At 34.0% G+C, this 13,291-nt stretch overlaps 1 protein-coding gene across 1 annotated transcript; it reads right to left on the bottom strand.

Annotated features, from left to right (window-relative positions):
- Nucleotides 1-545: 545 nt before the first annotated feature.
- Nucleotides 546-2,801, bottom strand: LOC128221972 (complement C1q subcomponent subunit A-like). Its single transcript, XM_052930704.1, has 2 exons — nucleotides 2,456-2,801; nucleotides 546-2,193 (listed from the first exon to the last, which is right to left on the bottom strand). Exons 1-2 carry the CDS (start codon nucleotides 2,784-2,786, stop codon nucleotides 1,790-1,792), a joined length of 735 nt encoding a protein of 244 aa, XP_052786664.1. The 5' UTR covers nucleotides 2,787-2,801; the 3' UTR covers nucleotides 546-1,789.
- Nucleotides 2,802-13,291: the final 10,490 nt, after the last annotated feature.

Here is a 13,291-nt window from a genome sequence, read left to right as displayed (position 1 = left end):
GCAGTTTGGTAGTAATGTAGTGGAACTATTTCCATGAAGTAGTCAATATTGGCGAAATGATTTATCAATATAAATATTTGATTTGAGTACCAATTGTCAATAAATTATACACGACCCACTTCTCTCACTATTCGCCCATATATTTTAGAAAAAAACTATGTAACAGCCACTTTAAATCAGCTGTGTATTCAAAACAATGATGCGAACTATTTACTAAGCGCACTGGCGTGCTTTGGCTTGTAGTTTGATCGGCTGCGGGCCCTGAGGGGCACCGTCCAAAAATCACTCTCATTATCAGAGATCCGTCTTATTCGTTAGTAGACGGTTCGTTTCGAGGCTGGAATGACGACCACGCTTTACTTGTTGCAATTTTGTGGTGTGTTCAATTAATTGTTGGAAAGTTTAGACAGTGTGAAAATACTATCTTAAATACATGCTATAACAACGAATTATTAATGTTCGAGCGTTTTATTTCGTTCGTTATGATTTTGTAGGTAAGCAAATGTTCGAGCATCCAGGTTAAAAAAAGAACGATAACATTTCCCTTATAAACGGTAAGTTGTGTTCTTTTCTCAAACAATGTTTACTTAACAAATGCAATCTTTTTTTTGATATCATACTATAAATCTCGACGTATTCTACTGATTTAAAAGTGGGGTTCTCAGTTTAGATCGAAGGGAAGTAACTACAATTGATTTTAAAAGTAGTTCGTTGTAACGCCAAGATACCCCTGATGATAACAAAGAATTCGTTTACATATTTACATTTTATTTACAAAATACATCAATCATAACGAATAGACAAACCAACCCCAAAAGCAAGTACAATACATTATCATATCATTCAAACATATTATTGTAAATACGGTTCATCCATTACATTCTTATACTTGATATTTACACTTCTTAAGTTACAGTGAAAATATCCAAATAATATTTTGATATTTTTACTGCTGTTATTTTACTGATTAGACTCCATGTTTCACCAAAAAGCATAGACAATTTTAGAAAGAACGAATTAAGTTTTTTATAGTTTTAACTTAAAAACTACGTTGCAAGCTTGCACAATATATACATCAAATAAAACTACTTTTCGCCCAAAATGTTTTTGTTTTACATATTGCTGTAAATATTTAATAATCAACCGCCAATTGTATAAAACTTACATAAGTTGTGCGTAGGTTATCTCTAGTCTAAGTTGCACATTTAAATGGTCACAAAAAAGCATTTGTATAGGTTACGTCGTCAGCAAACAGAAGTCTTTTTGGAAGACAAGGCGGACTCTTTGTATGTGATACGATTGGAAAAAACGAAACATTCGATCGTGATGTGTAAACATTTAAATGGGAATCTCTTCAAAATACATGTAGTTCATTAATGTTACGAATGGAAATGTCCCTTTTTTCTAAACATGACTTATTTTAATTTGCAGACAATGTCGCATATCTGAAATGGCTAAAGCCAATTCAACATTAAAATCAACATAAAATCAGTTGCGTTATTATGTATTTGGCAAGCATAAAAAATATTTGTTTGTGATACTACACGTACATATATTTATAAATCAACACACTCAGACAGTTCGCTACACGCTCTTTACAGCCAAAGATATTCCTTATATCCAGTAGCTTCATCAGATAATCTGACTTATTCAGCCAAGTAGACAACCGTAATTACATTTAGTAATTATTTGGCATGAAATATCAGGCTGAATCAGTCCAAAGACACACTGAACATCACGTTTCTCTGACGTCAGCGATATGTTATGACTAGAAATACATGAAGTATCTCTATGGCATGTCATAGATGAGTCTCCCAGAAAATGTATTCCACCGCGTGCTATCATCTGGATAGACCTTGTGACCGCTTATCTCATAAGTAACGTACACTTCATGTCCTGTATTAACGTTTCTAATTGTTTCTAGCGTATTGCAGTTAGCAGAATTAAAAACGGACGATCTTGCAACAACATCCACATTATGTCTTATTGCAAAATAAATCGTATTACCACTATAAACACACAGATGTGTTGTAAACACGTAGGTGCCAGGTACGGGAACGACAAATTTGCCACTTTTGTTATTGTATGCACAATCGGTATCTTGAACCGTTTCAGAGAAAATGATGACTTCACCATAAGACGAAGATTTGCTTTCGACTGTTTTTGCGCTGAATGATACCCTCTTTTTGGCATCTGCAAAGACCATTTCTATATATCAACAACAACATTCATAATATTTAATAAGAACAACTTATTAGTTTATTTAGCATTTTTCTACAAAAACAAACAGGCCTGTCGTATAAAGCTCATTGTGAATTAATTATTACACACTGATGATACGTTTTTTATATTTTTGCCTTTAATTAAGTTGATATAATATCTTCAACTTTGATATTATAAATATTATGCATCTTAAACTACCTTTGAGCTGATATATAAAATGCACTTTTATTACCTTGAAGATGCTCTATAGCTTTAGAAGCTTGCGCCGTCAAGTTGTTGTTCACCATCTGCAGATCTGACAGCGCACGTGCAAGTGTTTCTTTGTCAGCCTCAACCGACTCTTTAGCTTTGGTCACTTCACTAGCAACTTCGTTCCTGATCTCAGTAAAAGTTTCATCTTTTTCTCTTCTGAAGTTGTTCATCTCCTCTTTAAATTGTTCCACGAGGAATTCGAGGCGCACCATTTTTTCGAGCGTTTTCTCTTCATAGTGAAACCTAGAACATTCTGGTTCCACAAGTGCTGTTGCAGCACAAGAAATAATAAGGCACAAGAGCTTTAACATTTCGCGTGTTTCTATTTCTTCTGCTGTTTCAAAACTAACAGTTTTTAAAAACGTTTCTGTTTGTTTACTGGGAAATACAGTAAGGCCATTTTTTTATTAATTGGTTAACGGATTTTTTGAAAAAATGTTGGATGGGTGGTGCGAAATAAAAAAAAAGAATGATTTTTTTACTAACTCATACTATTTTTTTTCAATACATGTTTTGTTCATAGCGTTTGTGGCGAAACCCAAAACCAAAAGATCAAGATAACAACAAACAGCAAAGACATGTTGATAGATATATATGAATGACATTTGAAATGCTTTGATTTCTATGCAACACAATGTCTGCAATGCCTCAATATTTTAATGAATATTGATATGGTCAACTGCTCACTTTGTCATACACATATCTTTGGCTTTACAGTCCAGTGTTCTCTCCTATCAATTTCAAATTTAAATTAATGTAATTATTATATAAGCATTTTTTACACTTCTACCTTGAATTAATGTCACATTAAAAGTCACATTAAAAGTCAATATTATGACAAACTTTCAGTTTAAGTGTCACTTTTTATTTTTTAAGCACATCCTGACTGCAAGAGTTTTCCTATTTGCAACACTATTTCCATATATTGGCTTTACAATTAATATGCCTGTGTCTCCTCATTGCTGGGCACTTCTTCTTCTCAACAGAAAAAAGCACACTGTAGCAATTTTCACTGACTCAATTATTTTTTTAAATGGAATGAGGAAATGTAAATAATAAAAAATGATTTTATATTCAGTAATGCACCTTTGAATTATATTTATCTGGAGCTTAAACAGAATTTAAGTTACCAAAATACCTGAATAGTTGTCTCCATATAATGCACCAGTCAATTGTAACCACGGGCCCCCCAGGTCCAGGGAATAGCGGGGACTTTTGTCTCCATATAATGCACCAGTCAATTGTAACCACGGGCCCCCAGGTCCGGGGAATAGCGGGGACTTTCGGTCCAGCCAACCCCGACTAAAATCCCCGCCCTACGGGAACGAACAGATGGTAAAATCCCCTCCAAATGCCCCCCTCCCCACCCCAGGGACCATAGGTAAGGCCCATTCCCCGCTATATTTAAAGCGTAGACAAAACCACCGCTTTCACCCGGCTTGCGGGTCCACCTGAAATGTAAAAACACGGCCAATTTCCCCGGCAATCCCCGGTATACCCCCGGACCTGGGGGGGGGGGGGCGTGGTTACAATTAACTGATGCATAATTTGTTTAACAATTAATGAATTAATGCCCCCTGGGACAAACACAGGACAATATATTTTATAACTCTGGTTTATATGTGATTTGTTAACATTGATACAGACTTCAGCCTTGATGTCAGTTATTACCAAAAAAAAATATATTTAAATGCAGATGATATGTTGAAAATGAAAATATATTTTTTTGTATGATCCCAGCTCAATATTGAGGCCGCTGTTTTGAAACCAATTTTTAAAGCAAAATTGCACCAGATGATCAATTTGCAAGAAAAAAAAAGAAAATTGTTGAAGACTGACATAAACTTGGTATTAATGTGTACAATGCATTGAAACTTACTAACTGAAGTACCACATTGTTTACAATTTAATGAAGTTTAGCAGTTATTTTGTATTTTTCCATTAAAAAGTATTACTGGGTATGTCTACCAGGTAGAATTCATTCCTTATGCACATTTTGTTTTACATTTTGGTACTTTTTTACAATTATGATATCAAAGAGTGACATATTCTATAAAATAATTGGCCTGAGATTAGTTACAGAAAAATACTTTTTTTGGTGCCAATCTGGTGTACAGTCCCTTTAAAACTGCATCCCTATGTTGCAAAGGAACAGGCAACAGGTTTTACATCATTTCATGTATGCAGAAAAAAAATCTGATTTTTTTTCAATATTTAAAAAAAAAACCCCAAAACAATTTAATTTTTTTTTCAATTTTTTTTTTTTTGAGTTTTCGAAATACTTGGGCGGCGGATCCGTTAACCAATTGATTAAAAAAAAGGCCTTATTTGTTTACATCAAAAAGTTAACCAAATGTCTTGTTCTCACGAGTTTGCTGGGAAATTCAGATTATTTTTCAAACTAATGATTTTTTCCATACTTTAACAGCTGTGTTTCTTATTAAAACATAATTTCAATGGCTTCGCAATAAGTGGATTTTCTGATTTAAAGCTTGAAAAAGTCGTAACTGTAATTAACTTGCTGTTAGTTTTCTAGTTTATAGTGAACTGCGTTTGTGAATTCCAAGGGCTCCTGTTGTTATCCTGACTTGTTTCCCTACTCTGACCCGAAACACCACAGCACGATACAGAATTGTCCCCGCCTTCGTTCGGCTTGAAATGTAATCGAGTTGAATTCATTACATGCAAGTTTCGTTTATTTCTCAAATAAACTCTTACATACAAGAGAAAGACATCTCTTTCTCGGATAACTTGAGTATGTAATATACAGGTGGAAACTGCCTTTATTTTCAAATCAAAATATTGATAAATCAGTCATAGTAAAGGAAAATTTTCTTTGATTTAAGTCTTCATTTTAAGCAAAATGTTGCCTAAACGACGTTTCATATATGACGTGATTTATCACATGGTATACACACACACTGTTTATGTATGTATGTATAATCTTTGTCATACACATATCTTTGGCTTTACAGTCCAGTGTTCTCTCCTATCAATTTCAAATTTAAATTAATGTAATTATTATATAAGCATTTTTTACACTTCTACCTTGAATTAATGTCACATTAAAAGTCACATTAAAAGTCAATATTATGACAAACTTTCAGTTTAAGTGTCACTTTTTATTTTTTAAGCACATCCTGACTGCAAGAGTTTTCCTATTTGCAACACTATTTCCATATATTGGCTTTACAATTAATATGCCTGTGTCTCCTCATTGCTGGGCACTTCTTCTTCTCAACAGAAAAAAGCACACTGTAGCAATTTTCACTGACTCAATTATTTTTTTAAATGGAATGAGGAAATGTAAATAATAAAAAATGATTTTATATTCAGTAATGCACCTTTGAATTATATTTATCTGGAGCTTAAACAGAATTTAAGTTACCAAAATACCTGAATAGTTGTCTCCATATAATGCACCAGTCAATTGTAACCACGGGCCCCCCAGGTCCAGGGAATAGCGGGGACTTTTGTCTCCATATAATGCACCAGTCAATTGTAACCACGGGCCCCCAGGTCCGGGGAATAGCGGGGACTTTCGGTCCAGCCAACCCCGACTAAAATCCCCGCCCTACGGGAACGAACAGATGGTAAAATCCCCTCCAAATGCCCCCCTCCCCACCCCAGGGACCATAGGTAAGGCCCATTCCCCGCTATATTTAAAGCGTAGACAAAACCACCGCTTTCACCCGGCTTGCGGGTCCACCTGAAATGTAAAAACACGGCCAATTTCCCCGGCAATCCCCGGTATACCCCCGGACCTGGGGGGGGGGGGGGGCGTGGTTACAATTAACTGATGCATAATTTGTTTAACAATTAATGAATTAATGCCCCCTGGGACAAACACAGGACAATATATTTTATAACTCTGGTTTATATGTGATTTGTTAACATTGATACAGACTTCAGCCTTGATGTCAGTTATTACCAAAAAAAAATATATTTAAATGCAGATGATATGTTGAAAATGAAAATATATTTTTTTGTATGATCCCAGCTCAATATTGAGGCCGCTGTTTTGAAACCAATTTTTAAAGCAAAATTGCACCAGATGATCAATTTGCAAGAAAAAAAAAGAAAATTGTTGAAGACTGACATAAACTTGGTATTAATGTGTACAATGCATTGAAACTTACTAACTGAAGTACCACATTGTTTACAATTTAATGAAGTTTAGCAGTTATTTTGTATTTTTCCATTAAAAAGTATTACTGGGTATGTCTACCAGGTAGAATTCATTCCTTATGCACATTTTGTTTTACATTTTGGTACTTTTTTACAATTATGATATCAAAGAGTGACATATTCTATAAAATAATTGGCCTGAGATTAGTTACAGAAAAATACTTTTTTTGGTGCCAATCTGGTGTACAGTCCCTTTAAAACTGCATCCCTATGTTGCAAAGGAACAGGCAACAGGTTTTACATCATTTCATGTATGCAGAAAAAAAATCTGATTTTTTTTCAATATTTAAAAAAAAAACCCCCAAAACAATTTAATTTTTTTTTCAATTTTTTTTTTTTTGAGTTTTCGAAATACTTGGGCGGCGGATCCGTTAACCAATTGATTAAAAAAAAGGCCTTATTTGTTTACATCAAAAAGTTAACCAAATGTCTTGTTCTCACGAGTTTGCTGGGAAATTCAGATTATTTTTCAAACTAATGATTTTTTCCATACTTTAACAGCTGTGTTTCTTATTAAAACATAATTTCAATGGCTTCGCAATAAGTGGATTTTCTGATTTAAAGCTTGAAAAAGTCGTAACTGTAATTAACTTGCTGTTAGTTTTCTAGTTTATAGTGAACTGCGTTTGTGAATTCCAAGGGCTCCTGTTGTTATCCTGACTTGTTTCCCTACTCTGACCCGAAACACCACAGCACGATACAGAATTGTCCCCGCCTTCGTTCGGCTTGAAATGTAATCGAGTTGAATTCATTACATGCAAGTTTCGTTTATTTCTCAAATAAACTCTTACATACAAGAGAAAGACATCTCTTTCTCGGATAACTTGAGTATGTAATATACAGGTGGAAACTGCCTTTATTTTCAAATCAAAATATTGATAAATCAGTCATAGTAAAGGAAAATTTTCTTTGATTTAAGTCTTCATTTTAAGCAAAATGTTGCCTAAACGACGTTTCATATATGACGTGATTTATCACATGGTATACACACACACTGTTTATGTATGTATGTATAATCTGAACAGTCCTCAAAGTATGATAAAAATGAAATTTATAGCTATTTATTTATCAAGCTAAACTTAAAATGTTCTTCAAAATCTCCAAATTTATAATTCTATAAGAATATTATGTATAGCCGTGCCATCGTTCTTAAAATTTAATAATATCGCACCTGTGTTATGGCAGTCAGACAACACTTATTCTAGCAAATGATTTAATTGTTGATACAAAGTGTATTGTTTATGTAGGTATCTTTGATTTTATATCAACTGTTTGAGATTGACAGCCCCACTCACCGTTGCAGAGGCCTACTGAGCTTGTTTCTGTAGTTTTTCATAAGTATTGTTTACAGTTGACTTTGAGCCTGTCTTCGTATGGCTGCCCTGTCATAACGCTATCACTTGGGGCTCTAGATTTAATCTGGAATGGTGCACCGGCACCTGATTACCGGCGCCCCTGCCCCCGCCGTTATATGAGGTTATAATTGCTTATCAAACAAAACTTGTATTATGTATAACATAAAAGAGTTTGATTTAAAGGTAAAGTATTCCTTTTATTTCAAGTGATTGATGCAACTCTTGCAAATCACGGGGAGATAATTTAACTGTAACAGAGCAGACAATTGTAACACGCTTATCCTGGACTACTTGTTTTGTATAATAGTTCCCTCCTTGACTTGTAATTTGTCTCTAAATGCCCATACCCCCACCCCAACACACACACACACCCGCTGTCAGAATGTTAGTAATCGGGGCCCTTATTACATTATATGATTGGTCTTAGATATAACCTGGAATGGCGCGATGGTTCCAAAACCCGGAAGTGATTGTTTGTTTCGAGATGTTTGGTCTAATTATATACAGAAATTAATGGCATACATACAAGTTAAAAATTTCATTTATATACACGAGGAGCATTTACCTTGTAGTGCCTCATTATTTCAAATGAAAGTATTTTATTAAATAACCTATACGCACTAAGTGCGTACGACAAAACTTCGTTTAGGCCACTGTTTTTTTATTTAACAAACCCGCCTCTCCAAAAAACGCGGTTTCAGAAAAAAAAATGGAAATCCCATTTTTTTTATTCTCTCCGCTCCGAATTTTACCCGTCGATTAAAATAAAACTTCGGGGAAAAAAAAACAACTCCTTCAAAATAAACTTTTCATCGTTTTTATAGCCAGTCTATAAGTCATCCAATCGTAAGCGCTGATTTTTGCATCCAGACGTTTTATTGGACAAGAACGCTCGAAGAAACATGGCGACTGGTTACAGCTATTTCTCGGACAGCAAACAGCAAATTTATTTGTTTAAAAAAAGAAAATGATACTCTCTCCGATATTATTAACACAAGCATTCCCTCTGATACACTCGAAAAGAATGTATGTGGATGTATGTGGATATGGAACGACTGGAAATGCAAGCAAACATAAAGGGAGATCGTTATACCAAATGACATGCCAGGCTCCGTGTTGATACAAATCGGGATCAAATTCATTGTCAGACTGTTACAGATAAGGTAAATACGCAATTAAAATCATAGAAAACCCAATTGTTTAAGAAATCGTTGAGTAACAAAACGCATAAAAAGGCAGAATACGCAATTAATTTGAAAGGACGTGTAATGAATTAAAAATGAAAGTTGGACACTCATTTCGTCTAAATTAAATTTGATTCGATTAATGTATTTGACTTAGTTAAAAATAGATAAAAGTTTCCGTAATTGGCCGATCATTTTCCGGAAGCAAGCCGGAAATAATCGAAGACCTCGGGGTTTTGCGTTGATAAACGAGTAAATACGATGGTATACGATAATAGACGGATGCAGGCGGAAACTCACATGCTATTTTCAACTTTTCCCGCGAAGATGTCACCAAGGAAAATAGGTCGAAAAAAGATACTTCCAACCCAGTCAAACTTGCTACCAACCCAGTCAAACTTGCTACCAACCCGGTCAAACTTGCTACCAACCCGGTCAAACTTGCTACCAACCCGGTCAAACTTGCTACCAACCCGGTCAAACTTGCTACCAACCCGGTCAAACTTGCTACCAACCCAGTCAAACTTGCTACCAACCCAGTCAAACTTGCTAACTTCTTATCTAAACCCGACATCATCATAGGAAATATTAAAAACAATTATTAAGGATTCTGTGCTTTCATGCGATGCTAAAGGAATCGGAGGATCAATAATCGACCAGCTTCTAAGCGACATTGCATGAATATGGTGAGGCGAAAGCCAAAACACATGTCGATTTCTATACAAGTAATTTAAATGATTATGCTATCATTTGGAATCGTTATAAACGAAATAATGATATTATGTTTATTTTTTTCTGTAAATTTGTAGTCATTTTCTGAAATTTAAGCTGCACTCGCACAGATTTTGACAAAATAATTGTCTTGGAATGGGCTTATTTTCGAGTAAACTTCCGGAAACTATTGGAATTTGACTCTTTCTATATATATATTTTAATTACAAATATGTACATGTACTAATAATATGTTCATGATTATCGTTGACATTCAAATTAACCTTCTTTTTTACCATTTTTTGAACCCTTTTTCAAATTTAACTTGGTATTATTCATAAGAACCATTTTTTTTTCGACATTTCTTCATTCTTTTTGGTATATTCAAACGATTGCATTTATTGTGTTTAATCTTATTTAGTGTTCACTTTTATTGCCATAATGGTTTTTTGATGCCATAGCTACTCTAATCAATGTGTGTTGTGAGTTATTGTTATAATGATATACTTTGTATATGTCATGCAAGTTGTGCACTCACTTATTTTTAATTATAATGTTATTACCAGTAATTGTTTCAAATCACACTAATAAAAACTAATTACGTTCATTGTTATTAAACAATTAAAATCAAAACTATGGGGTAATAGAAACTTGAACTACTCATTTATAATGTGAGATACCCAATTATTTTCAAAAGTGTGGAGTTATACTCAATCACATTTGAAAACTTATCTGTAACTCTGTTAATTGTCAGAGAGATTCTGTCAAAAACAAAAAAGAAAACGTGCCACCTAAAAGGACTGTCAGTTCATTTGATCTATAATGATGTCCACGACGAAGAAATTTGATTGGGTGCCACCTGAAAAGTATTATTCAGGCATTTTTTTTACTCTTGACTTAATGTTTTAATTTGTGCCAGTGTCACGGACCTATTTTATTCCGTGTTTGTGCCATACCAAAGAAAACGTTGCACATAATAAGTCTACAATAGTTTATACTTTCTTTTGCTGTGTATAAACCTAGGAAGAAAAGTGTGCCCTGGTCTGGGATTCGAACCCACAACCACCATGGCACTAGCATGGCCATCTAATAACAGGATTCAGACATATGGTTTGGTCTGAAATGGTGTTTGAAAGTCATTTTGGACCCAATGCCTTGAGCTAACTTGTATTGAGATTGTGAACAGTGTTATGATTGTGAATAGGATCTAGTTAGTAACAGTCATGTGATAATTCAAATGAAACTTAAGGGTTTAATATACAACTAATATTAAGATTGTGAACAGTACCTAGTCAGTATTAACTATCACGTGATCATTTAAATGAAACTTAATAATAGTGATCAATATCGAACTGATGTTAAAATTTAATGATGTGAACACCATTCAGGCAGTAATTGTTCAGTGATTGGAAGAAAAGTGTTATTTAATATAGCACTGGTGGTAAGATTCCATCCCTGTTTGTGTTTAAAGTATTATCTTTTTAATAAGTAGCTTATTAACTAATGTTTCAAAATACCAAAACCAAAAAATAAAACAAGATTTTGAAATTTTATTTTTTATTTTACTTCCTCCTACGAACACATTCAGTCATGTCAGTTCGTTAAACAAACAATAAAAAATAAAAGGCCTCATTTAGAAATGTTATTGCGTACTAGGTGAGTTTCAGACGCCGAATGGGAGCTTTAACTTCACAATCCAAAGCTTTTACCTTTTATTTAAGATGTATCGCGTAATAACATTTTCCTTCAATCGTTTGTATGAAGATATCGGATATACTTGATGATAAGGTCCTTCTGTTGAAAGATCTTAAAATAAAAAGGAAGTATTCTAAGCAAGTCAAGATAAACACACTCAAACAACCGTATATTATACAAAGGAAGAAAAGCACGGACTCGTAGTTTGCAATTTAAAGTTTCAGTCCTAACATTAATTAAGGCCCTTCATAGTTCTTACGTAGCTCTAACATTCTTACGAGCTTTGCTTATTTTATCGGGATCTTTTTCTGATGCAACATTAATTGCATAAAATGGGGACGCTTTTTCGATCCGTCCTAACATTAACGTAACACTACTGTATTGTTTAAAATCCTGACAATGTTTAAATGCATTCATGGTTTAAGTACCATTTGTAACATCAACATGGTACAGGTCAAATACGCTGTAACATATATTTAGATTCGATATTTGAGGATCTTACTCAGATGTTATTGTAAAGAACGTAATATCAAGAACAGTTTTAAAGGTTATGACAAATGTTTGTGTCTGCTGTTCCATTAGTAATATGAATGTTTCATAACTGTAATAAGAAGTATAATTTATGGATTTCCGATTTGTAAGGATTTATCTTATTGAATGAAGGGAACACAAACCACTCGTATTGTCCTGTGGCATAATATGTGAGTATTGTGGTTATATTTTCATTTATGATAAAAAAGGGAGTATTCCACTTATATTGTCTTGCAAAATGGGAGTATGGCAACTAACAGACATTTGTTCGCTATAAGGCCACTTGCTTGTTACAATATACACATAAACACAATATAAATACGCATTGTTTGATGTACAAAATAACATAAATTATTGATTTTAAAAGACAGTAGTATGATAAGTATTTAGTTAGTGTTTCCATAATGTCATTCATCATATCGTAATTTTCTTTAATGAATTAGACACACAAACTATGTTCACACCATCTAAACAATAACAACGTCAGATCATGACGTGAGAACATTAAATTCGATAAAGTTAGGATTAGATTAAAAGTCGTGTGGTAGATGTTTAAATCGTTGTTCATTATACAAATTACAAAATGAAAAATTGATATTCATTTGAACAACATTCATTACAAAAAATTCGTTCTCCATTATGTAAGGTGAGTAGTATTCCACTCAATTGTTCTCTTACATAAAACTGGAGTAGTCGACTCATATTATCTTATATAATAGACAACTTGAGGGATCCGCTACAATTTTCATTGATAGAATGAAAGTGAAGTTTTGCTACCATATTTCCTTTCTCGTGTATTCCATCCATGTCTTCATATGTTTATAAAAGGAGTTTATTGTGCTAAATAACAAGGGACAATTCAGTCATATTTCCTATAGCACGGGAAGTATTACACTGAAAGTGAATTATTTCATAAAACAAATTTATTTAAGATAAAATGGTGGTGGCGGTGGTAGTGTTTGTGGTAGAAGTAGTTGTAGTGGTGGTGGTGGTGGCAGTGGTAGTGGTAGTGGAAGTTAAAGTGGTATTAAAAGTGGTAGTCATAAAGCTTATGATATTGGTGGTGGTGGTAGTGGTAGTAGTAGTTGTAGTGGTGGTGGTGGCAGTGGTAGTGGTAGTGTAAGTTAAAGTCGTAATAAAAGTGGTAGTCGA

The sequence above is a fragment of the Mya arenaria genome, chromosome 2 (genome assembly GCF_026914265.1).
Source record: "Mya arenaria isolate MELC-2E11 chromosome 2, ASM2691426v1".
NCBI classification, from domain to species: domain Eukaryota; kingdom Metazoa; phylum Mollusca; class Bivalvia; order Myida; family Myidae; genus Mya; species Mya arenaria.
This window is presented reverse-complemented; position numbering and strand designations above follow the sequence as displayed.